The 27,487-nt window shown below is 38.7% G+C and overlaps 1 protein-coding gene and 1 long non-coding RNA gene across 4 annotated transcripts in view; one reads left to right on the top strand and one right to left on the bottom strand.

Moving 5' to 3' along the window:
- The window catches only part of LOC112208636 (uncharacterized), a 219,877-nt gene extending 194,851 nt beyond the window's left edge, over positions 1-25,026 (top strand). The window contains exons 3-4 of the long non-coding RNA XR_002943139.3: positions 20,809-20,902; positions 23,849-25,026. This is a non-coding gene — a long non-coding RNA (uncharacterized LOC112208636). The remainder of the gene's footprint in view (positions 1-20,808; positions 20,903-23,848) is intronic.
- SYNPR (synaptoporin) overlaps positions 1-27,487 on the bottom strand; it is a 336,983-nt gene that overhangs the window by 165,571 nt on the left and 143,925 nt on the right. Inside the window, exon 1 of one of the 3 annotated variants that reach the window (XM_516566.5) lies at positions 4,164-4,537. The exons of the other annotated variants lie outside the window; for them this stretch is intronic. Within the exon in view, the coding sequence (XP_516566.3) occupies positions 4,164-4,187 (24 nt within the window). The 5' untranslated portion in view covers positions 4,188-4,537. Of the gene's footprint in view, positions 1-4,163; positions 4,538-27,487 lie in introns of those variants that run through there. 3 annotated transcript variants of the gene reach the window in all.

Raw genomic sequence — 27,487 nt, 5'->3', positions numbered from 1 at the left:
AGAGCCTCTTCTAGAAGATTTAGTGCTTCATGTGCTGATTTCAGGCTCAAAATATTCACTGAGTTATTTTCTTACACAAGCATATAACAGGACCACCAGCTCTATTTGTACACCAGCCTAGAATGTTTAACTAAAAATGCAAGATTAGTCCAAAACTAATTATGTGTTAACACCAGCTGCTTTCTCCATACTTAATAGATAATTTTTAAGTGCTTAATGATCAATATGTTTAAGTACACACATCTGTAGCCAAAGAAAGGGCAGGTTGAAACATAGGCAAGATGGAGTACAATCCTCAGTACTATTGATTTGGAATTTAGTCACCCCTCTGAAGAAAGCAGTGTCTTCTAGCTAGGGACTGAAATATGATATACTTTATAAACTTGCCTATAAGATTAGTTTTTAGGGATAGTCTATATCTGATGAACACTGTGGTTGAGCACAATATATTTTATTAAAGTAAAAGTTTTCGTTTGATGGCTGTTAGTATATTTAGAACTCTCATAAATGCTGTTGGAAAAAACAAATTGATTTGAATTTATTTATCAGTATTGGCTCTAATACCACACTTTCTGATTAAACCACCCAATTATGACTTTTTTTTTAAGAACAAGAAAAAGACATAATCCAGAATTGAGGAGTTAACCAAGCTTGCCTCTGACAAAATTGACTATCATTTTGGAAATGTATTTTATTGTGTACTGCACTCTGAACTTTTTTTTAACTAACTGGGTGCCTAACCAAGAGTAGCTCAAAAGCTGTTGCTTATTAGACACAGCAGATCACACCAAGAACTCAATATTGTGTTAACCACTTCAAAACTTGACTCTTAGTTCTTCCGATTTGTGGTGGGTGGTTTTTGTTTGCTTGTTAGTGGTTTTTTGTTTGTTTGTTTTTAAGATCCCTCTGAGTTTGGGTAAATTTAGCAAAGGTGTTGTGAGCTAGGTTCTATCTTCTAGCAACATTTTCATCACTCATAATCCTTTCTCATAATGCAGCATTTTACAGGCTCACTTTATGACTAGAATGCCCTGCTTCTCATCCAGAAGCTGCCACTTGAGGAGAAATTTCAACCTTATTGATTCTATGTCAGTTGCATTTTCCCCCTATAAAATCCATCTGAATTTTATTGGCTCAAGTGGATTTAAAATGGGGAGCTCACTGCTCAGGTGCAAAGGAATGCATTTGGGGACTCTGAATTTCGTCTTTGTCACGCTTCTCAGCATGCTTATTGACAGCTGTGTTCCTTTTTAAATTACCCAGGTGAGATAGACACTTTGCAATATTCAACCTGAAGTGCTACCTCAGCCCTTTCCAGCTAGCCAAAGAATAGAAATTAAAAAAAAAAAAAAATCATGGTGGGAGTGAGTAAAGGGAAGGTGAGAATTTTGTAAAGCTCTCCAAAAATGATTCCGTTGGAATTGCTTTTTATATTTTGCACCAATGACGAACCAGCTGCCTTGAGATATTGATATTTCTAAGCTATCATCGCATCTTTATTTTGACTATGTCCAAAAGACTGAAGGTCAAAGGAATTGATTTACTTTGATCAATTAAAAGAACTACTACCTTGATTTATCCACTTCTGCATAAATTTTACCCTAGGTGGGCTCATTTAGTCACACTCATATCTTTGTATCTGCTCAAGTTGAGTGGAAATAAAACACATATTCTTCAGTTTCAAAGACATACTTAGCTTGGAATCATAAAGACATAGTCTGAGAGGAAGGAGACTGCCTTGTATCAGAACGGGGAAAAATAGGATGTTTAACTATAGGTCCCTGGAAATCATTTCAGTCTAGGCGTTTGTTGTAGATTGTACCAATGACAGATGGGAGGTAGGAAGAGCAGGACTCTGGAATGAGCCTGCCTGGTTCCGAGACTCATCCCGCTCACTGTGTTTCCTCAAGTAAGTTACATACTTGTCCTATGTCTCCATTTTCTCATCTGTAAAATGGAGAGGTAATGTTATGGCCCTCATAGAGTGCTTGTCAAGATTAAAGGGGATAAGCTATGTAGAATGCTTAGCACAGTGCCAGGCATATAGGATGTACTTACTAAATGGAAATGACTCTTGCATTCTTCATTATGCTAAAAAGAAGAGAGGAGCTCATTATGAAATTTTAAAAATCCCTTTATTGTTTTCCCCCAAATGACAAAACTCTTTAATGCTTGGAAGAGATTATGACAGATTTTCTGGCTATGATATTATGGACCTTTCAGAAGTGATACTTGTAAAAACTGTGCACATTGGCTCTAACTCCAACTAAGGATCCTGACCTTTTAAAGATACAGATGCCTTTTTGTTCTTCCTTTGTGGGCCTGAGTATGCTTGGAGCCCTAACACTTCTGTAAACTAACAGACTGGAGGAAAAGGCATAACTTTCACATGCAGAATGCATGCTGCCACCTCAAGTTTCATTAATTTATATTACTGAATAGCTTCAGATGATGATAAGCTCTGTCTATAGCAAATGACTTCACATACAACTTGTTACAGCCATGAAAGGAGAATGATTATATAAAATATATTTTATAAAATATTAAAGGACGTTGAGGGATTGGATGTGTGTGTGTTGGGGAGGGGAAGAGGTGATGTTCCATGCTGGTGAGTTTACTTAGCAGTAATTGGCAACAGCCCAAGGATAAAAGTTTTGTTTGTGTTTTGTTTTTTTTTTTCCAACAAATTATCTGCTAAGATACACTTGGCTCCAGCTAAGGTTTGTCGTCTAAGACTGACACTAGGCACATGCTTATTGGGACCAGTAACAAGGCAATATAATAACTTGGGTGGGTTTGGGGGATTAGTGTATTTTTGAGGCTGAGTTAGATTGATCAAAATTCAGTCTATTTGTCAAAATGAGTAGCTTCATTGGAGTGTGCACAGCGTGTGTGAGTCGTGGCATGTCCAAAAGGGAGTAGATATGAAGGTTAGTGCACTCCCAGACAGGCATTCTGAGCTGTCATAAGGCTACTTCAAAATCTGAAAAATTGCTATTCTGAAAAAAATCTATGCCTACGAGCCCTAGGCCTGCATGATATTCCCAACTTTACTCTCAAAATCTCTGAAAAATGTATAGTCAGACCTCCTCTTGCTTCACATGCCACGGAGCCTTTAACTTTCATCACAAATCTATTCTCCAGCTCGTTTCACCATGAAAAAGACTATGCAGATTTGTTGTTTGTGTAACAAAAAGAGAAGATTAAAGCATCAGTTTGTTTCCATTAAAGCAATTATTTAATCATCTTCTCATCCCTGTCTAGAATAATTATATTAAAAGACTTTTCCCCAGACTTCTGAATTAACAATGAAGAATTCAGAGCATCTTTTACTCTCGAACAAAAAGAACGCAGCTAACCAGGTAATGCATTTAAAAATCATTTCCAGCAATGGTGACCGGACAGTCATTTTGCAGTAGTTAAATTTAATAACAGCAACTTTTCTCCTGATTAGCTTCACATATAGAAACACAGGAGCCCGGACTGGGCATCTGACAGATGGTGGCAGAAATACACAGTGCAAAGAAAGACGAAAGAGAAGCAACAGCCACTTGTGATTGTAGCTTTTCATGGCATGCTAGGACTTCATTTAGTGGTCTGAATACTTTTTCTAAATTCAGTCCTTTTAAAGGTGCATGTATCCAATCGTAGGGGAAACTCATTCATTCTACATACTGCTATAAGACCTTATAAAACTAGCACCTTTCAGCACAACATATAATATTTGGTAGCTGTATATGGAGTTTAAGTAATTTTCACTCTGACACTGACGAAGAAACTTTAATTAAAATGGTAAGCAGGTTGCAGCACAATGAATGTATTTAGGATATTAAACACTCCAAGGAAGGAGGGGTAGGGTAGAATGACATTACAGTTTTATAAAGCAAATATAAGTTTGCTTAAATAGTTTCCTTACTATGTTCAAAGAAACCCAGCACATACTTAAACAGCTTAAGTAAACATTTCAGTATCAACACAGCCTCTTTGGTTTAAACATACAAATTACAAGAAAGCAAAGTCAAGAAAAATAGAGATTATTACTAAAGACTTAAAAACTGATACTTGGAAAGAAAAGTGTACAATCCAAATGTGCCTATGGAGACACATACATGCACACACATATCCCCACAGCCAGCTGTAAATCAAGATAGCTGTAAACTTACCGGAGCAAATATCACCATACACATTTACAAAAGAATTGATAATCCAACTTCCCTCTCCTGAAAGAAAATAGAGGTTGTCTCATACTAAAAATAAAGCTTCTCTGTCCACAGCACCAGCCACTTGTCCCTCTTTTTATGAAGCAAAGGAGGAGAAGAAGAAAATCAATGCAGAGGGAAAGTGAGATGTTATACCAATCAGATAGCAGCTTCAGCCTCATTTGCAGAGAGATGGCAAAACGGTCATATTATTAGACAGTGACAACCCACAGCTGAGTACAGGAACCTGATACTCCCCTCTGGTGAACGCTGCCTGCTTGGTGGGGAGGTGGCTGCCACCATGGTGAGCTCCCACACTTGGCTCTTGGCTCACAACTGGAAGTGCAGGACTGCTTTGCACGAGCAGGCTGCATCACCAACAGAGGCACCATCTCCCCTTTACTCTGCCAGCCCCCTCCTCCTGCAAGCACAGTGCTTAAAAACAAACTAGGAGATTTTTTTAAAGCCAGAATTTTGTGTTTTAAGGGTATGGGGGAAAATGGTGGTTTTATAAAATCTTACGAATAGATTTGCATAGATTAAGTAAATGTTGATATGTTTGTTAAATAAATTGCCCTCATTTTAATGTAAATGCATAGCTGTTATGCATAATCCCCATTTGGGAAATTCGTACACTGCCCATAAATAATCATTAAGGTGATGTACTGGAAGACAGGCTTTTAAGGCTCTGGCAACTGTAGAAGGGACAGATTACAACTTGGTTGCTCACTCATCACAGGAGTGTTACTTAAAGACGTCTCCTGCAAAACCTCAAAATTAAAATGGTTTCAGAGGCTTAAGTGCGATATGGATCTGCTTTCTTCTTCAAATAAACCTCTGTAGGAAGGAGTTCAGCTCGACTACTTCGAAGGGCCGAAATCACAGCACCTTGAGGCAATGTGTGTTGGGGGCATTTGTATCAAATTCTTGGAAAGGCTGCCACAGGTGACATGTTCTCACACTGGCATCGTGGACAATGTTTCCCCAAGGCAGATACCACAGCACAGGGAGAGGAAGTCTGTGTGCCTCTCCTTCCCGCCCCCTACTTTGGGTCCCCACTCAGTGCGGGAATGTTGAAATGCACATAGGCTGGCCACATTTTTTATAGGTATTAATTTGTTGTTAATTTGGAGTCGTCCAAAGTCTGTTTTTGAGGTCCCTCTCTCTGTCTCTCTCTCTCGCTTTCCTTCCTATCTCTGTCTCTTTGTATCTCTGTCTCTCTCCTTCTCTCTCTCTCTTTCATGCGTGCACACACACACACACACACATACTATCACTACCATATGATAGCCACCACCATCATCTCTCTTACTCCCTTTCTTCCTTTTTTTATACACACAGTAACAACTTGGTGGATAGGGGGAGGTTGGGGGACCAAACCAACCAACCAAAAAACCATAATGAGGAGTCAGGCAACTTGGGTTCTAGTCCTGGTCTCCCACTTACTAGTCATGTGGCCTGCGCCTGAGCCTTGGTTTCCCCTGTGTAAAATGGCTACACTTATGCCTCATAGAGCTGTGAGTGGGAAGGTGTGGGGAAGAAATGAACAATGAGCAAGGCAGTGCTTTCACCTACACTACACACCTGCAAACTGGGCTCAGGGAGTCCAGCTCCCTCTCTCCTCCATCTCTTTCGATCCGCTTGTTGCCTATGCCTGAGCTTTTGGGGTGCTTACCAATTCTTCAAACTGTATATGCCCCATGGCCCCTTTGAAATTCTGATAGGAATCTTTTCCTCCCCGCTCCCCTGTGGCCACCCCTCACCTGCTTATTGACAAATCTCTGCACTTCAATGAGAGAAGTTACTCAGGGGAGTAAATTAAGCAAGTGAACACATCTGAAGCAGGGAAAAAAAGGCTTAGAATCACCCGGCATTTAAGTGAGCACTCAGTAAACATTTACAGAATAAATAAATGAAGGATTGACTGAAACAATAGTGTCCCTGTGCTGAAGGCCACAGTTCCTCCAGGTGGCTGATAAGGGGCAGAGTCAGAGTAGGGTCAAAGAGGCAGCAGTTTCCAGCAATGCACCTGTAGGGTAGAACCATACTTAATCGTTTCTTCACGGAGGCCAGTGAGTAATTCTCATTGGCTCTGAATATTAAGAGCCCCATTGCAAGTAAAAGGAACAAAGTTCTGTCTTCTACATAATAATAGTGAAGATTTCTTGAATATTTACTCCTTGCCAGATACTATTCTAAGTGGGTGTTTTTGGTATATCATTTTATTTGAGCCTTACAAAACTACGAGTTACAATTTTTATTCCAGGGTATAGGTGAAAAAACCAAGACCCAAAGAGTTAAGTAACTTATCTGAAAGTACAGAGTCAATGCCTGGTAAAGCTAAAATTTGAGCCTAATTGTATGCCATTGTCTAAGCTATTAACCACTCTGCTTTGGATGCAACGTGATGGCACTTATACTTTTATTTATTCAGTGTACAGGGTATGACAAATCCACATTTGGATGCATGGACCCTGCAGTAACTTCTCGGCTGTCCCCATTATGCAGATTTGCACCAGAGATTGGAACTTGCTGGTGTAGAAAGAGCCCATGAAATCCACGCTCAGGCCCTGCTGGTTTCTATATGGCCTTGGGCACTTTAACATTTGGGAAGATAGGAGGTATGAGGCTCAGTCTTGGGTTTGCTAGTGGTTTGCTCTGTGACCCTGGGTGTGTCCCAGAATTTGTCCACGTCTCTGTTTTTCTCAAGTTTAAATTGAAGGATTTCTACTGAATTCTCTCTAAAGGGCTTTCTGGGTCAACTTTCACTAAATAAAGTTCTAAGGCTAATAGGCAGATTCTAATCTGCTGGTTGGGTTAGCTCTTTCTGCCTCGTATTTTTTTCCAGATAGAACATTAACATTTTCTAAGTTTCCCCTGCTACCACCCTTTTGTCACCTCTCTGTGGACCACTGCAACAGGCTCCCTTTAGGTCTCACTGCTTTCACTCTTACCCCTAGAAAGCTCTATTACCCATGTTGAGCCATTTAAAGCATAAATTAGATCATATCACTCATCTGAGAAAAGTTCTTCAATAGTTGTCCAGTAAGTTTACAGTAAGTAAAACCCAAACCCTTTCCCATGCATTTAAAGTGTTATGCAGTCTACGTCTCATCTATCTTTTTGTTTTATTTAATTTCAACCCTCTCCTTTCCTACTCTTCAGCCACACTCACCTTCCATGCCTTTGCGCTAGCTATTATGCCTGCTTGGAACATTCTTTCCTCAGATCTTTTCCTGCCCTCTCTTCCTTTGCCATTCAGTTGTTAGTTCTACTTTCTGTTTCTTAGAGGGTCTTTCTTCCCCAACCACCTAACCTAAAAACATCTTTCACTTTCTCCAGTAATTCCTCTTTTTAATTTTTGCACTTTATTGCCTGATACCTTCTTGCTTATTTATTTGTTCATTTATTATTGACTATCTCCATTTACTAAGACATCCACAAAAGCAGGAAACTTGTTTGTTTTGCTTAATACCATATCCTTGGTGTTTCAGAGAGTACCTGCCACATAGTAGGTGTTCAATAAAGATTTGGTGGATAAATGAATGAATGATGAAATCAGTGAATCAACATGAGAACAATTTAGGTTTGAGATGGTGGTAAAGAAACCTAATTTTTTCAAAGGAGGTTAGCCTTGAAATACAGAACAGATGAATAAGGGCAATTGATTCATTCATAATAGCAGATACAGATTATTTTTACCTCTTCATTCAAAGAACATTCTGGAAGGGTTGCAAATTTCAGTGTCATATTGATTTAATTGGAAGCCATGTAAAAGATGGTGGAAAGCTCCTTTTGTAAACTATATTGATCAGTTGCTTTTTTAGAAGCTTGGGTTCCCAGGGTTTTGCTCAGCTAGGCCCACATAGAGTAGCTGATTTTTTGATACTTGCCCATATATTTGTCATTAGAGAAATAATCTTGTCAGCTAGCCACTTAGACTGTCCTAACCTTCCAATTTATCAGATAGCTCAGACAGTCGGCTACCACTCTCTATCATAGAATTGGAACTGACAAAAATAAAGTGATATGCCAATATTTGATAGTTCTTGTTTGAAAAATGATATTCACATTGTTGCTACTGCCTTTAAAATAACATTTATCCATTATTAGATTATCAGAAATAGAAGTACAATGTTTTCTAAGTCAAGTATTTATAGAGAAGGTTAAGTAGATTAAAATAATCTGTGATTCTCTAAAAACCTCATTAGCAATGCTAATTTCTAATATGGTCAGAGCTTCAACTGTGATCTTTCAGTTGAGCAATGGCCTTCAGACAACTTCAAAAGAATTTTTTTTTCCTCTGAATGGAAAAGCTTCTCTCCCCTTTGGTGGACACACCTTCTGGTAAATGCAACAGTTCCTTTGCCTTATAGCTTCTATTTCTAAACATCTGGCCTCTCAAAAGGGGTCCTTTCAGGCCTGTCTGCTGGCCAGTGGGAGGCCTAGCTTTCTAAGCATTTAGCAAACACAGAGAGGAAAATCCAGAGCCAGAGGATTTCTTCATTGCAGTAGGAGAAAGGAGGCAATCAAAGATAAGGCTACTTTGGCCATACTAATAAATGACCAAGAGAGTTAGCCAAGCCTCTTCCATTTTGCTTCAGGAACAATTTCAGCTCTTTCAAGCTATAGCAGTGAGAGCACTTACATCCAATTCACTTATGGAACAACCTTGAAATCTTTAATGGTGCCTTCCTTTCTCTGACTGAGCACAGCTCCTAGCATGGGTAAAATGCAATGTATTGTGATGTGAGCAGGTATATAGAATCAGAGCAGAACTTTCTAGGCCTCTTATCTTTTATTTTCCTTGTAAGAGAAAGTTGTTTTCTCCAACACTGTCTCTATTCTTTTTCAAATACTAACGAGATAAAAATAATATTAATATCACTTGAAGATTTATTAGATCATTAGCTTTCCTCAGTAGGCTTCAAATCTGTCTGAAAGAATTCTAAACTGAAGCTGAGAGGTACAGTAGCTCAGGGCTGTGGTACTGGAGCATAAGGTAGGCAAGGCCGGGAGTTCGAGACCAGCCTAGGCAACATAGCAAGCACTCATCTATATGACAATAAAACATAATTTTATTAAAAAATTTCTACACTGAAGCTGAAAGTAGAGGGAAAAGTTTGTGGATGCAAGAAAAGCTAAGGAATATAGTGGAAGAAGATTGAGAAAATTAGGATTTTTGGATGGAAATGTAGTCATGCTTGGGAGATAAAATGAGAGAAAATGGTAGTTAAAATAGCAAGTAAAAATGTGCAAGACATATTTTCTGAAGACCATGAGTCTAAGCTCTTCAAAGACACAATATCTTACTATCTCTGTATCCTCAGCCCAAAGCAAAGTGCCCAGCACAGAGCGGCCAAGGAATGACTATTTGCTGAATAAGGGATAAACAGAATTATTTGGAGACAGAATATATGTGGCTAAGCATGCTCCCCTTTAGGCAGACATTGTGCTGGAGAGCTTTTGTTTGTCCCTCTAGAGTCACTTTCTTGCCTAATCTGTGTCCCAGCAGGCTGAACTAATGGACCCCAACAATAAGCTCCCTTTCTTTGAGGCATCCTAATGGGAGGTGCTAATAATAAGAAATACTGCCAGGTAATTAGAGGGTGAGAGGAGACTGAGGTCAGGGTATTTATTCCCTTAGTCCCCATGATGGGTCCTGAAGTTGGCTATGTTCCTCTAGCGAAGGCCACAGGTGCTGTGAAGTGGCCCTCTCCATCCTTACAGCTTCTTTCTCTTTCTTCTTTCTTTCCTTCTTTTTCTTTCTTTCTCTCCCTCCCTACCTCCCTTCCCTTCCTTTCTTCCTTCCCTTTTTCCTTTCTTCTTTCTTTCTCTGTCTCTCTCACTCTTCTTTCTTTCTCTGTCTCTCCTCCCTTCCTTCCCTTTTCTTTTTTGCTTAAACCTTGTTTACCTCTTTTCAATTTGCCCCTTCAAAAAACTCCCCTCAATCACTCTGTTTGAGTGTGCCAGCTATTTCCTGCCTGAAACCTGACTAACACAAACAGGTGGATTCTAGTTCCAGCTCTGTATATTACTACTTGTGTGGTCTTGTCACTTGCCCTAACCGATAAAATTGGGCGCTTGTAAACGAATGCATACAAGGTGTTAAGTGCATACCAAGCATTTAACATCTAACAATAATAAGGATGAGAGTGATACCCTTTGCCAGGTTGTTTGATAGAGATAATACTACATGCTCTTTTATTTTGTCTCTAGAGGAAAGAGCTGTTCATGTTTTAGAAAGAAAAGGGGCCAGGCACGGTGGCTCATGTCTGTAATCCCAGCACTCTGGGAGGCCGAGGTGGGCAGATAACTTGAGGTCAGGAGTTTGAGACCAGCCTGGCTAACATGATGAAACCCCATCTCTACTAAAAATACAAAAATTAGCCAGGCGTGATGGCAGGTGCCTGTAATCCCAGCTACTCAGGAGGCTGAAGCAGGAGAATTGCTTGAACCCGGGAGGCGGAGGTTGCAGTGAGCTGAGATTGTGCCACTGCACTTCAGCCCGGGCAACAGAGCAAGACTCAGTCTCAAAAAGAAAGAAAGGAAAGCCCATACCCTGTAGAGAAAGATTTAACAGTCTTCCCCTGCTGGAATATCAGGGAGTATGGAAATCCGATTGAGGCACATGGCTTGAAGCAAATAAAGATTTGTTGAAACTACTGGCATTTCTGAGTATTCGGAGACTCAGTCTATCGATTGGGTCCATGAAGAGTTGCTTGTTTTTGATTCTTGCTGGAGGGCTGTCCATGGATTCCTGGATGTCCATCCACAGGCCCTGGATCTCAGGCAATAATTCCAGATCATTAAGTGCTTTCATTTCTGTCCTAAATAAACATTTCAAGCCAATGGAGGGGCTGAGTCCCTTTAGAAGCTCCCTAAATATCCCAAAAAGACTTTGACTCAGGAGATAAGGCGACTCAGGTTTTACATATCACAGCTAAAACCATCATTCTTAGCAAACTATCGCAAGGACAAAAAACCAAACACCGCATGTTCTCACTCATAGGTGGGAATTGAACAATGAGAACACATGGACACAGGAAGGGGAACATCACACACTGGGGCCTGTTGTGGGGTGGGGGGAGGGGGAAGGGATAGCATTAGGAGATATACCTAATGTTAAATGATGAGTTGATGAGTGCAGCACACCAACATGGCACATGTATACATATGTAACAAACCTGCACATTGTGCACATGTACCCTAAAACTTAAAGTATTAAAAAAAAAACTCACCTGGGGGCTCACGTCCTCAATAGGAAACAACAATTCTCAAATCCATGAGAAAGTTGTTAATCTTCTAAAGTAAAAGGGCAACCATTCATTCGCCTAAAAATTTCAGTTCTGCAATTGTTTATGGCGTATGTGTTATATGCCATGCACATGCCATGTACTGTATCACTCTGTGGATACAGTGGTGAAACAGGTAAACATGGTCCCTGCTGAAAGGAACTTAGAATCTTTCTGAGTTACTGTGCAAGCCAGGAACTTACGGGCCTGGTATATAAATAATTCTCAATACACATTGTTACATGAGTGAATACATAATGCTGAATTACTCTGACATATTTCTTAATTATAAAGGTAGGTATATGAACATATTGGCCTAGACTTTCAATGTTCAAAATGTAAAATACAACCATCAAATATTTTGGTGAAATTTGTGTATATGTGAGAATATAGATGGTACATTCAAATAACGAAATCATCTCAGCTTACAATGTAATTACAGGCATAATATTTAATAGCTTAGTTTTTTAAGCCGAACGCCAGGAATTCCATGGAGATGCTCCAGGGCACACCATGAAGATGGGAGGGTGTGCTAGGGGCAGTCAAAGGAACCAGGGTTCCACATCCCTTCTCTGCTTCAACCAGCCCACTCCACTGTTTTCTCTGTATCCCAGGTTTCTGAACATGATAGCATTTGAACAAAATGTTTTAGATCTTAAATGAAAAACTGTGGAGAACCACTTACGTAATGGAGAAATTTGGCAGTTGTGATTTCCTACCATGGACCTTTCTAATTCCAATAATGGTGCTAATATTTGTTTCTGGGTATCAGCCTAAGCGCTGTTCATGGATTATGTCATTTGATTATCATTCAACCTGATCTACTAGAATCTATTGTTATCATCATTTTACAAACGAAAATGATAAGGTTTAGTGCGGTTCAGTAAGTTGCCAAAGTCTGCCTAGATAGTAAGTATTTGAACAAAGGCTTGAACCTGGGTTGTCTGTTTCCAAAGCCCAGGTTATAAATCTCCACATTACCCAGTCTTGCGAATGTGCGCAAGTTTAGCATATACAAGGTGGGAGATGGGCATTTCCTTCCTGACAGTTGTTTAGAGATTAAAACAATGTTGTATTTCAGTTGTATAATTTCTGGTGATAGATATAATTATCTACTCTTCTGGTACAGGGGATTAAAAGTGGTCCCACCATAAACTGCTGAGCAGTAGATTCACTCTTTCTGCAGTCCTGCATAGCACACAATATTACATTGTTCATAGTAGGCACTAAATAAGTCTTTGCTTATTATTAAAGAAGAGAAAATAAATGACTTTTCTGATGCCTATTTTCATAATTCTAGTCAAAAATAGCAGAGATACATCTGTTTGTTTTCCTTCTATTATTTTTTATAACAGGGAGAGCTCTATCAGCAAATTGATGGCTTAGGAGTTTGGCTGTTCCTAACACACATTTCTTAAAGCCTGGTATGGAACCAGAAGATGAATAGTTGTTGCTATGATTAAGGATTAAGACTTTATATCAGAAAGAATCCCTGAGGTCCAGTTTTTACAAGAATCTTGTTAGTACTGTAATAAGAGTGAAAGAAGAAAAACATGGAAACCATTTTCAATAATCTTGCCCAGTACACTGAGATATGAATAGTAAATTTGATCAAGAGGTACTTGACTTTTTCGCTGATCATTTCCCCATGAAGGGGGGGTGTCATAGCCAACTGCGTGTATTGATGAGACTCTCTTAGCCTTTCCAAACTTCTGTTTATTCACCTATAAAATGGGAATAACAATGCTGAGGTATATAAATAATACACAGCTGAGGCTGATGGAAATTACAATGACACAAGTGAAATGTACTCTCTCTCCTAAAGCTACAGGCAAGATACATTTCAGAATCAAACACTTACAAAATGGCTTTCTGGTTTTTCTTTCCTTTTCAACAAATTGAGTTAAAAAAAACCCCTGTTAAACCAATATGCCTCCAGAACCCAGACCAAATTACAGCTCTTAATAAAATAAGGCGTGGGTAGGAAAGAGGATGAAAGTCTGTTTCTCCCCATGTAGTTTATGAAACGTAGAGTGTATAACATTTGAGTGTTTTCATGGAGCTCCAAAAAGCCTAGTCATGATCTGCTTGTTTAAGATTCCATCTGAAAGCATTCTCCCCACTCTGCTCTCAGCTCCTGACCCACCCCAGTCTTAGGGATGTGTGTGGTGATGATGCCCTGCAGCAAAGGAATGGAGTTGGTCTAAAGGGATCTGGGGCATGATTTTAATTGGAGTGCTTATAAAATATTTGTAAAAACCTCTCTCTTTTGATGAGTATGTCTTACGCCAGAGGTGTTTCTGCATCCCTATGATATGAGGGTAATCCATTTAGCTGGCAAAATTTCTACAATTTTATTAACCAAAAAATCCCTCCTATCTGGGTGAGGCTTCTTATATTTCTAATTTACACCTTCCCGAACCCTCGGATTCAGGGCTGCAAGGGGAGGTGCTGCAGCCCTGGTATCCCATGGGGCAGTGGTGAAGCCACCACGAAGCAGCTCATGCGAAAGTACTTTGAGAACCGAAGCGTGCAGTACTAAGTACAGTTATTCTTAGTTTCTGTGTTCAGTGTCCCCTCCATAAATATAAGACAAAACTATCTTTCCTCCAATAGTTGATTATGTATTACTGCAGGCCTGTTTAGAACAGTCCAAAATGCCATGTGAACTATTCATTCTCACACAGAGAAAAACCAGTTTTCTTTCTTCAGCTGTGCCTCTATTTTTAAAATAGAATGTCTTACCAATGTCTTCCTTGAAATGTTAGTTCCTTCTTACACCATCCCCAAGTCTTTAAATGATGCAAATTAAGAGAGTCAGTCTGAAGAACAGGACATTCTGATATTTCCAGAATGTCACTTATCTCAACTCTAGGAGCAACACTTTTCCTCTCATTTTGCTGGAAGTGTGGAGACAAAAACTCCCTGTAAGGGGCTGTAGCGCCACTTGTTCTGACATTAGTTAGAAAAGGAAAGTCAGCCTTAGACCCTATTCAGAAAAAGCTTCCACCCTTTCTGTTATAACACACAATACTCTGTGATATGGATCCTGGGGAACAAAGCCACATAGCAATGTGGTTCTCAGATTTGGCTGCCCATCGGAATCACCCGAGCAGCTTATAAAAGAACGTGGATTATCAGTTCCAAACCCTGACCTCTCCTGAATCAGAAGCCAGGAGGGTAGAGTACTTAGAAATCTGGAATTACCAACTCCCCCAGCTCCCTTTTCCCACAGGGAACTTGACAGGGAATCTTTGTACAGCACATGAGGTTAGTGATTACATTGAATGATCATGAAGAAGGCCACCATAACTTGTCATACAAGGTGAGTTCCATGTTCAACACAAGCTCTGAGCAGGAAGAGGAGTCTCACCAAAGGTGAGAGAAGCTGCCTGCAGGCATCAGCTCCACAGTGTGGAAACAAGATCAGTGAGGCCTCAGGCCCATCCCTCCCTCTCCTACCTCTTTCTTGTCTGGGTCTGCCTCTTTCAGGGAGCATACTGCCACACACCAAAACAAGAGGAGGGGCTAATCTAAAAACAATAAAAGCAATGACAATGTTGAAATGTATGTGCCAGGCCCTTTCCTAAGCAATTCATAGGAATTAACTCATTTAATCCTCCTTAAGATACAATTAAATTTTAAAAAATTAAAGTCCAAAAGCACATGGAAATACTCCCAGAACCACTTCTTAAAATCAGCTTCGATTCTGCTGTCTTACCTTAAACCATCCCTAATCTTTTCCATGTCAGTTCATCAACACTGCTGCCCTGTGTACCACCAGAAGGCTTAAACAATGCTGTCTTGGGGTTGCCCCTCCCCGAGAATGTCCTCCAGAGAGACAAGGACATAAATGCAAGTAGTTTATTTGGGAGATGATTCCAGAAAAGAGAGTGGGGAATTGAGACAGGGAAATGAAGGGATTTGATAAAGAATGCATCCATGAGCAGGTGCCTGTGGTAGGCAACTGGGGCTACCTCACTGGGGTGCTCTGGAAGATAGTGTGAACATGCTTCAGAGGTATTATAGGAGGTGCGGGAAGCAGGTGAATTTATCCTCCAACTCCTTTCTCTTATTGGCTCCTGCAAGCATCAAATTCCCTGCCTTTCTGGTCTATCCGTCTTCACAGCCTGAAGCCCTCAGTTAGAGAGAACTGGCCTACAGACAGAATGCTGAAGTCCTGTGTGGTGAGTTCCGCAGGTTTAGGTGCATGGCCTTAACAGTGCCTGCTGCAATGCATACAGGTGCTTTGGAAAGGTCTAAGTCACAAACAGGGAAGAAAAAAAAAAAAAAAAGAAAAGGGAAACTATGACTTTTTTAAATGAGGGCTCCAAGGAAAGATTATGTTGGTTCTGGCTGTACTTCTCAGTGATTTTTTTTTTTTCTTTTTGTTTGTTGGTTTTGTTTTTAATGGGCTTGATGATTTGTGTAACAGTTCACACTTTCTTTTTCTTTCCTTTGCAGCCACGTGCTTTCAAGCCTCTGCCCTTGGTTTATGCTGTTCTCTCCACATAGAATGCTTTGCTTCTCTCCTTGGCCAACCATGACTCTACTTTTCCTTCAAAAAACCAGATAAATTACCACTTCCATCCTTTTTAGTTTTTTCTCATGTATAACCCTCATTTCATCCTGTGTCATAGTTAGCCATCTTCATGTTTGTCTGTTCTCTTAACCCAATATTTTGCAAGTGAGAGGTGATAAATATATACCCATTGAATGAATGGACAGACCTAATCTAAATAATGAGATCTCAAGCTTCTTATTTGTAACACCTGATTTAACTTCAAACCCTGGGCACTTGATTGTGGAAGAAATATTCCACTCCCCCTTGTACATGTTCAAAATTCTGCTAGGTCATTCAATGTTATTGATTTCTAGTGTTTTCTTCTCTGTCCTTCCTATCAGGGTAAATTCCACATCACTATTAGATTGAAATGAGACCTCAAATATATCTTATTAGTGAGGTAGCACCAGTGAGTTCATAAGTCCACTAGGTTAATGAGCCAACATTATTAAATACAGATAAAGAAATAGAGAAGTGTTGTTGGCTCTGCTGCCCAGGAAGCAACAGCTTCACAAATCATCTTCCAGTTTCAGAAGCAAATGCCCATATCTCACTCTGCTGAAAGGCCACTTTCCCTGTGGGGGATTCATGATTAGGTTTGTGAACTCCTACTCATCCTTCAAAACCCAGCTCAGTTGTCACCCACTCTGTGAAGAGGAAAAGAGGAAAGAAGCTGATACTCATGGAACACTTACTTTTCCAGCTACTGCCTGTGACACTTTACTTGTGTCATTTTATTTTATTCTTCCAACAGCACTGCAAGGTAGAAGTTATCCCCATTCTTCAGAAAGAAAAAAAAAATGGAGCTAAGCAAAAATCCAACAAATAAGTGATGAAAATAAGCTCCGAATCTAGGTCTCTCAGATAGCACAGTGTTATACTTTCTGTTAGTTTAGATTGCCTTCCACATCGTCTATATAATAAACTTTTTTGAGTACATATGACTTCACCCTGTGTCACAATAAATCCTCAGCAAAACATCTGTTAATTGGATATTACCAACCACATTTTACAGGGATGCAAAGGTCTAGGAGGTGCTTTTCTTCCTCCATCTTACGTACTTCCACACTGGCTGATCTGTTTCAGTTATACTGTTTGTCTTAAGACTTCACAATTATGTACATCTATTTCTATCTTCCAAACAAGAACACAATTTCCATGAGGATAAGGTTGTGTGTGTGTGTGTGTGTGTATTCTCAGTGTAGGAGTGAATGAATGAAACTGTGGAATGAACAAACTCACTGATACCCTAAAATAAAATGTAAAGACGTGTTAATGCTTTGAAAAAGTCTTTAATTTATTTGAAAAACTGACCTTTGACAAAATAAGGTTATGGAATATTTAATGTCCTAAGTACAATTAGCCCACATTGGATGCATTTTATTTATTCACTCAGGTCATGCATATCTGTACTTCCTTCACATCTGGCAATGTGCCAAAGTTTCAGATTCCCAACAACCTAGCTCTTGTCTATGTTTTGATACAGGCAAGAACCAAGAAAAAAAAATCAGACGAAGGATATGTCACCAAGCCTTTCATACACTAATGACCATGTATCTTACTCAGATGAGAGGCTCCCTGGTCCTTACCTAGAGCCTAATTCCTCTTCCTTGACAAATAGTCCTAATAAGGTTGGTTTTTCTAAGTTCACAGCATATTAGAAGAAGCCAAGTAAAACAGAACAAACTGTCAGAAGAAGGCACACTTAGAGCCCCATGGGAACAAGAGAGAGCACAAAAACAATGAAGGAGCAGAAAGAAGAACTTGAAAGCATGGCATTCTCAGAATATTTTATGTAAGGGCAAAGAAACCCTGCTCTGCTTCACAGGTTCTGAGGATGTCGTTGCATTCTGGCAAAGAACAATGTTGTCAAAAAACTGTTAAAATGTTTTCCATCAACTCTATTTTAAAACACAAGGATGTCAACAAGTTATACATTTAACTAATAATTTCTATTCAAAATAGTTACAGTCTTTTTTAAAACAACTTGAAATTTTGGTTCTTAAATGACAAAACTTTGACTATCAGAAATCATGTCTATTAAGGAAGAATTGTTCCCTAGGGATTCCAAAGATGGCTGAAATGTTGCAGTCCTAAGATGGTGCCAGTCCTGGTAATACACAGAGTGAGCAGAAGTGCTAAGAATAATTGGGTATCTCATGACTAAATTCCACTTCAGATCCACAGCCATTGGATATATTTTGGAGACCTACTTAACTTTAGTAGTTTGAGGCTCTTTCCATTGTTACCCACCTACATGCTCTACAGAGAAGAAGGCTATATTGGTTTATGATATGCAAATTATTGATACAATCCTTTCAGCATAGTAATGTAGTTGTTGATCTTATGCTTGCTATGGCTTCTCTTACTGTTTTTTGCTCTCAAACATTGTTTGTTACACTGACAGGATTATAACCACCTATATGAAATAACAAAGATACAAAGAAAAAAGAAAAATCTTTCACAGCCCTAACTTGCCAACACATCAGTTCTCTGCATTTTCCATATGCCTTCCAGTTCTCGTTCATGTGTGTAGCATATTGATTGAACAAAATGACCCTATTATTCCTTTTCCTGTGTCCACACTCATTCTATGTGACTTTGTGGCTTTTCTTATGCAAGAAATAGGGTTGATTTTCTCACTCCTTGAATCTGGAGTCACCTCATATCTTTCTCTGGCCAACAGCATACGGCAGAAGTGAAATCGTGCACATTCTGAGCCTAGGTCTTAAGCTGCCTTGCAATCCCCACTCTCTTGGAACTTTTCCAAGTCATCATGGGAATAAGCCTAGGCTAGCCTGCTGGATGACACTGAAGAGACACATCATCTATCATCCCGTTGCTCCAGCCAATAGCCAGTTGACCACTAGACATGTCAGCGAGGCTGTCTGTCCTAGCCTAGACCAGTCAGTATCTGGCTGACCCAAATGCTGACACCCAAAAAGCCCAGCTGATCAGTAGAACCACTTGTTTTCCCATAGACAAATGAGCAATAATAAACGCCTACTGTTTTAAGCATTGAGTTTTACATGATTTATTATGCAGCAATAGTTGATAAAACATGCATACATAGAGTTGACCTAGTCATATTCATATTGTAAATCATGCTTCTAATAGCTATCTTATGTTTCATACAGTGAATATACAATAATTTATTTTAATATTTCCCCAAGTTGGAGATATTTAATTAGTCTACAATTACTAAACAGAGGCAATAATGTGATATAAACAGCACATGTTATTGATCTTCTAACAATGATTTCAAATCCTGAATTTTCTGATCATGAATTCTGTGGCTTTGGCCAACTTAGCCTCAATACACCTGCTTTTTAAAATCTGTGAAAAGAGAATAACGACTCTTTGAGATTTCATTTTTAATATTCAAGATGATACATAACAGTCTAGTGTCTGAACACAGTGTAGTTAATCAATAAATGGAAGATATCATGTAAACAACGCTGCAATTCGTTTAATTCCCAACTATGAAATTGTTGGTTCAAAGATAAAGACAATAAAAAAGATAAGGAAATTAAATGAGCAGACAGAAAATACATTTTTAGAAAAAACTAGTGCTTAGAGGTAATTACTGACTTATTCAGTTTCCATTTCTGGAGTTGAGAGTCACTGAAGGAATCATTATTCTGCCACAGTATACTTGGCTTGGACCTTGGAAATCAGAAATCATCACTCTGGTGGTTATTAAACAAGAGTGTGTGGTGAGAACTCGGAGAACTGTATGAGAAAGAGCTAATGAACTTGTTTAATACGCAGGTTCTCAAGCCACATATCCAGAGATTCTGATCCAGTAGATCTGGGTTTGAGCCCAAGAATCTCTGTATGCGCTGAGCTCCCCTCTAGGGGATTAATCAGAATCTACCAGTTTGGAGAACCACTGCCTTATTTCCACCCACTCCTCCATTGTGGAGGGAGACCAAAGGCCAAGAAGGGTTAAATACGAAGCTTCTGTCTCCTCAGAGACAACCAGTGGCTGAGCTGGGGCGTGAGGGCCCTGTCCTATGGATTTCTGAGCAGTGGTTCCATGTGGCTTACCTGAGCTATCCTGAGCTCATCAAAGGACAGAAATCTGCTGAGACCCTTGTTCTAAGTATGTACTTTTCTTCCCAAGGCCAGTCTCTCTCTCATCCTAGTTGATACATACTTTATACACTGGGGAAATGATTAATGTGAATACATTATTTATTCTTTACTGAGAACTTGTCCTTTGAGCTGTAACCAAAGTAACTGACTTTCAGACAAGTTGAAATATGCCAAGAAATGGTTTGTCTTGTATATCAATATATAGCTCAGTGTTGGCTTTCAAAAAAAAAAGCAGTAAATAAAATCAAGGTAACAGATTCTTTTACATTTTATTGTCTCCTTGGGGCTTTGTAATACTTTTTTTTTTTTTTAAGATAAAGAACATGCCATTTTATATAACTCATCCTTTCAAACAAGTAGCTTGAGACCGGTTGGTCTTCCAAGTTTGAATTTTAGGAGGACACTCTTCTGTCATGTCATTTCTTGAAGAAATGCAGCTGTCAGTATGGATATACCCAAGAAGCATATTTATTCTGGTAGAACTAGAAGGCTCGACATAGTTTTAGAGTTATTTTAAAATTATTTTAAATTAATTTTGAAGTTGAATTTGAATGCAAAGCAACTTAAATTCTTTGCTGAGACAAAAAAAGAAATTCTGTCACCAGAACTGCCCTGCAGTGGAAAAACTTTAGCTGTTTTTTTTTTCTTCTAGTCTCTTTATTGATAGGCACAACAGCTTGAAGAAACCAAACGGACTGGATGCCAAAAGCAACTTTGTGACCCCCTATCAGAGGAAGTCAAGACTGGTGAGAAATTGGTGCAGACCAAAGGAGGTGACCTCTAGTTACCTTTGAATGATTAACATATCATTATCATACTAAAATCCCCTCTGCTAAGTGAAGATCACCGCCATTTTGTGTACATGCAATATATGGAGAAGTATGTTCATGAAATGCACCTACCACTTGGAACTCCACCCTATACATGCCTGCATACCTCCCCCTACATTCAACTCCTTAAAACTCCCATACCCCCCCATTGCCTGGGAAGAGGTGCCTTTAGATCATGAGCTCCCCTTCTTTGGCCACTGAATAAAACCTGATTGCCTTTCTAATTTGACATTCTTTCTTTGTGGCTGACATAAAGTAGGGAAAGAATGCAGGTTACTGGTGACAGTTCCAGCCCAAGTCAACTGTCTGCAGAGCCTTAAGCTTCATGTGCCTAATTAGTGAAAGTAATTTGTGGTACAATGATTAAAAGAATAACGTTTGAGAAGACAAGGGTTTGAATGCTTCCCCACTTACAGGCACATAACCTTGGAAAATCACTCAGCTTCTCTAAGCCTTATCATCTTCATCCACATAATGGGCATACTTTTAGCAAACTTTTGTTGAACACTTATTATATGCTAGGACATTTTTAAAAGTGTATTTCTGGCAGGGCATTGTGGCTCATGCCTGTAATTCCAGCACTTTGGGAGGTCGAGGCGGGTGGATCACAAGGTCAGGAGTTCAAGACCAGCTGGGCCAATATAGTGAAACCCCATTTCTACTAAAAATGCAAAAAAAATTAGCTGGGCGTGGTGGCGCATGCCTGTAATCCCAGCTACTCAGGAGGCTGAGGCAGGAGAATTACTTGAACCTGGGAGGCAGAGGTTGCAGTGAGCCGAGATTGTGCCACTGCACTCCAGCCTGGGTGACAGAGTAAGACTTCATCTTACTAAAAAAAAATAAAAAAGTCTATTTCCATAAGTTCATTTAATATTTATAATAATTCCATGAATAAGTGTTATTTTTATCCCTGTTTCACATATCTGAATACTGTGGTTCAGAGAGATTAAGTAACCTGCCTAAGGTCACACAGATAGTAATGGATGAAGCCTGAATTTGAACCTAGGCAGGCAGATCCCACAGCCTAAGAATTCAATGAAAATAGTCCCTGCCAAGAGCTTGGAAGTGTGCTTATAATGAGAGCTCAAAAATGGTATCTTAATATTGTTATTGGAGAAGAGCACCTTGAATCTTATTCCTACATGAGGAGTTATCTCCTGGGACTGTAAACCACCTTCATATCATTGTTTACCATTAATCATTTGTAGCATGTATACCCATAATAACAAATTAACCTATACCTCCCCTATCTCTTTTCAGTCTATTTAAGTAATGTCTATTATTGTCTGAAAAACACAAAAACTATACAGAATGAAGTTTACTGTATACCACCAATCAGCTGACTACTCTTTGGGTGGAGAGTTTATCCTTACAGTATTTTCTCTTTGCACATGAATATTTGCTCATTTCCCCCCAAAATGTGAATTACTCTATAGATAGAGTTTAATCCTGCTTTTCCTCCCTGATGTTTATATCATGAGCATTTTTCCATCTCATGCACTATTCTGTGAAAACAGGATTTTTGTGATGGCACAATATTTCATTTTAAAGATAAAATGGAGAGAGGTAAGGGCAGCAGGAAGACCACCCTTTCCCCTCCTCCCCGCTAACAGGATGGATCTAATGTGATTGGGATTGGGCACATATGCTAGGAAGAAGGATCATTGTGCTAAAAAAATTTACACACAAGGGTTGTACTTTCTCTTCCTTAATTTAGTTGAGGAAAGATTACTGTCTTTGTCCGAAGCTTTTCCTTTCTGTCCTTCCCTCTCACTGAATAGTGGTGTAATGAAGATATTTTGGTCTGAACTTATGAAGAGTGGTAAGGAAAATTCACCTAAGAATAAAGAGAATAAAGTCCAGTAAACTTACTAATAGCTCCCCTCCCTCCAAAGTGCCCCATATTATCAAAGGGATTGTTGATATTGTGTACATTTTGGTGTGTGCTAACAGAGTGATTGCAAAGCGAAGCTTGTTTATTTTTTTTAATCCGGAAGGTTTAAAGATACTATGGTTTTCTTACCTAATAATCAAAACAAACACATTTGATATATATAATAATACAATAACTACAATAAAATGGAAATAATAAGTAATTGTTATTGAGCCTTTACTATGTGCTAAATGCTTTATGCATTCCTATTTAATGTCTCAATCATTCTCCAAGGTAGAGATTGTTCTCATTTTGCAAAAGAGGAAATGGAAGCTGAAGTAGTCCCAAAGGTGTTGTGGGCATGGGTGGAGGGGCCAGGATTTCAATATAGACTGGCCTACCTTCAAAATAGTATTTTCCTACATGACACCCCACCAAGATGTTTTCTTTGAACTATAGGTGATGATTTTTTCAAAAAAATAAGCTCTTCATTTTAAAATAGCTTCAGATTTACAGAAAAGTTGCAAGAATATAACAGAGAGTTTCCATATACCTTGCACCCAGCTTCCTTTATTTTCGACATTACTAGGGTACAGTTGACACAATTAATGAACTAACATTGATATGTTATTACCAACTTAAGCTCATAATTTATTCTGAGTTTCTTAGTTTTTAACCTAATGTGCCTTTTCTGTTTTAGAATCTTACTCAAGATACCACATTACATTTATTCATGATGTCTCTTTAGACTGTTTCTCAGATTTTCCTTGTTTTTAATGACCTTGACATTTTGAAGAGAACTGGCAAAGTATTTTATAGAATGTCTCTCACTTTGGATTTTTCTGATGTTATTCTCATATTTAGACAAGGGTTATTTATAGGTGATAATTTAAAAACAAAATAAAGTGAAACTTTATGTAACTGCCAAACCAGCCCAAACTGGCCCTGGCCCTATTCTGCTGGTAACAGAATGTTGCATTGGCTTATAGGCATTAACAGAGCCAAGACTGCAAGTGATACAGCCTAGGCATGTGTAACAGAAACAGCTTTGACCTCTAACAACATCCAGAACCAATGATTCCTCCTCATGGAACCAAGAAGATGGGACATGACCAGAACCTGCTGCAATATGACCACCGGCACTCTTTCAAAGTAAGGGGTCTGTTGGCCAGGAAGATCTGGGACTAAAATCTGCCTCAACATGCCTTATTGTAAATGGTCAAATTTGAAGACCTCCAACTGGACCTTGCCAAGCCAACATTTGTAAATCCTTTCTCTTGTCATCCAACCCCTTAATACTTGCCCCAGGCCCCAAGTGAGGGAGATTGATTTGAGTCCTTCTCCTGTCTCCTCGCTGGCCAGCCTTGTAACAAAGCCTTTCTTTTCTCAAAAGCTGGTGCCATAGTATTAGCTTCTATGTGTGTGGGGCAGGGAGTCCATTTGCTGTATAACAGTCGCTCAATATCCGCCACCAGCATGAACAAACACTAATGTTTTCCATACTTGCTTCTGAATCCTTTAAATGAAAAAAATAGATGATGAAACTGAGCTCCCTTTTAGGTCTGTCTCCAATTTTATTCCCTTTTCTCCCAAAGTCATGAACGTGTATTTTTTCTCATCCATGTTGTTATGTACATGTGTTACCTATATTTTTCAATAAATAGCATGCAGCAATATTTTGCACTTTTATTCCATAGATGTTATCATAATGAACAATCGATCTGCAATGTGTTTTTCTAGACATTAGATTTTTAAGATCTATGTTGATATATACAGACCCCTTTATTCATTTTTAACTCCTGAATAGTGTTTCCTTTTATGAATATGTCATGCTTATTCATTTGTCTAATGATGGACATTTAAGTTGTTTTCAATTTTTGTTATTGCAACAATATACAATGAGTATCCTTGTATTTATTCTTGGTGGAAATGGGTGAGTTTCTCTGCAATATCTATATAGCAGTGAAATTTGGGGGTATTAAAAATATAGCCGTATTCATCTTTTTTTCTAGGTATGACCAAAACCATCTGTAGTTTACACACTCCTGCCCCGGCACTGTATGTGTTTCCATTATGTCCCATCATTGCTTATACTTGGTACTTTTAGACTTTCAATATTTTGCCAATCTGATGGGTGAAAATGTTTTTATTTAATTTATGACTTTATTGAGGCATAACTGATATATAACAAACTGCATATATCTAAAGGGTACAATTTGATGAATTTTAAGAAATGATTATACCCATAAAACCAGCACCACAATTGAGATATTGAAGATTTCCGACACCTCTAAAAGTTTCCTTGTGCCTCTTTGCAATTCATTTCTTTCTCAATTTTTTATTCACTCAATGCACTGTAGACGTTGATCATCTTGTTCTTAAAATAGTATTTTTTTTTCATGTGTCTACATGATGGAACAATGAAAAAGGAAAAGCAATTGACATTTCCATTGTATTAGGGAAAAGGTCCCATTTTAAAAAGAAGGGAGAACACATAGCAATGTAGAAAGTAGTTAAGAACACTGATAAAATGAGACTGCCTTATTTACATCTTTCCCTCAACTTCCGACCCTGGGTGTGGTAAACAGGAGATGGCCTCAAGTTTCCCACCCCTTGGTGTACAAACCCTGTGTAATTTCCTAACCCGAATGTGAGTGGAACCTGTAAAAATAATGATACAACACTCACTGATTAGCCTACATTATGTGGCAAAGGGGAAGAGTTCTTGCAATATGTAATGAACATCCCTAATCAGTTGACTTTAAGTTAATCAAAAGAGAGGCTATCCCAAATGGGCCTGATATAATATATGAGCTCTTTAAAAGAGGTTCTAAAAGTCAGAAACAGAAGCCACAAAGATTTGAAAAAGCAGGCAAGCTGTCCTGGTAGCCTGGAAGAACCAAACTGCCATGTGTGAAGAGGGCCCTGTGGCAGAGAAGGGCAGGGCCTGTAGGAGTGTGGGGCCTCAGTCCTCCAGCTGTAAAGAACTGAATCCTGCCAACAACCAAAGAGCTTGCAAGAGGACCTAAAGCCTCAGATGAGTTTGCAGCCCTGATTTCAGTCTGAGCAGAGTGCCTGGGTAACTCTTGCCCCATGGAAACTAGGAGAAAATAAATGTGCGTTGTTTTAAGTCTCTAAGCTCAAGGTAATTTAATATGCAACAATTGGAAATGAATACACAAGGCAACAACTGATCTGTTTTCTTTTAATATAGATTAATTTTCATTTTCTAGATTTTTTAAACAAATGAAATAACATTATATATATATTTTTAGTCTGAATTTTCTCACTCAGCATAATGATTTTTGAGATTCATCCATCTTATTATCAGAGCTTAGGTTTTTTTTTTCAGTGTATGGATATACTATATTTTGTCTATATATTTATCTTTTAATTAACAGTTGGTGGTTTCCAGTTTTTTGCCTATTACAAATAAAATTGCAAATCTTTGTGTGGACGTATGTTTTTATTTCTCTTATTTTAATTTGACGTTTCCTGATTACTAGTAAAGTTAATTATCTTTTCATATTGTGTTATGTACCTGAGCATCCTCTCCTGTGAATTGCCTATTAGAAGCTGGGCATAGTGGCTCATGCCTGTAATCCCGGCAATTTCGGAGGCCAAAACCGGGGAATCACTTGAGCCCAGGAGTTTAAGACCATTCCTGGGCAACATAGGGAGACTCCATCTCTACAAGAAAATTTAAAAATTAGCTGGGCATGGTGGTATGTGCCTGTAGTTACAGCTAGTTGGAAGGCTGAGGTGGAAAGATTGCTTGAGTCTGGGAGGTTGAGGCTGCAGTGAGCCATGATCACGCCACTGCACTCCAGCCTGGGAGGCAGCAAGACCGTGACTCAAAAAATTAATTAATTAAATTTAAAAATTGCTTCTTAGTATCTTCTGCCCATTTTTCTATTTGTATTTTTTCTCACTGATTTATAAGTTCTTTAAACATTCTGAATACAACTCCTTTGCCCATTATAAATGTTGAAAGTATCTTTTCCCAGTTGACTATTGCCTTTGCTTGATATCCTTCGTCATATAAAAATTTAAAATAAAGCCTAACTTTATCTTTAAAAAAATAACATTTGCTTTTATTACTTGTTTTAAGAAATTCCTCCTAGATCTGAAATTATAAAGATATTTTCCATTTTTAAATTATAGTTTCAGAGTTTTGTTTTTCTCAATTAGGTATTTAATTCTTTGGAGTTTATTTTTGCATAAGGGAAGGTAGGAATACAATTCTTTTTCTATAAAGAAAGATAATTTCTACATATCAAGTAGTTCATCATTTCTGCACTGATTTGCAGTTTCAGATACAGCAATTTCTATATATGCATATATCTATTTTCCAGCTTTTTGTTCTGATGCACTTGTGTATTTGATTACTACTATACCAATACCTTGCTGTTTTAATTATAATATCCTTGCTATAAGCCTCATATATATTATAACATTGCCCTCTCTTTTGTCTTCTCTCTCAGAATTATCTCGGCCTTTCCTGTATTTTATGCCTTTAGATTAAGTTGAAAATAAATTTACCAGGATACCTGAAATATTTGGTACATTTTTAATTAAAATGTCATTGAATTTATAGACTAATTGGGGGAAAATTTGCATCTTTACAA

Source organism: Pan troglodytes, chromosome 2 (genome assembly GCF_028858775.2).
Source record: "Pan troglodytes isolate AG18354 chromosome 2, NHGRI_mPanTro3-v2.0_pri, whole genome shotgun sequence".
Taxonomy (NCBI): domain Eukaryota; kingdom Metazoa; phylum Chordata; class Mammalia; order Primates; family Hominidae; genus Pan; species Pan troglodytes.
This window is presented reverse-complemented; position numbering and strand designations above follow the sequence as displayed.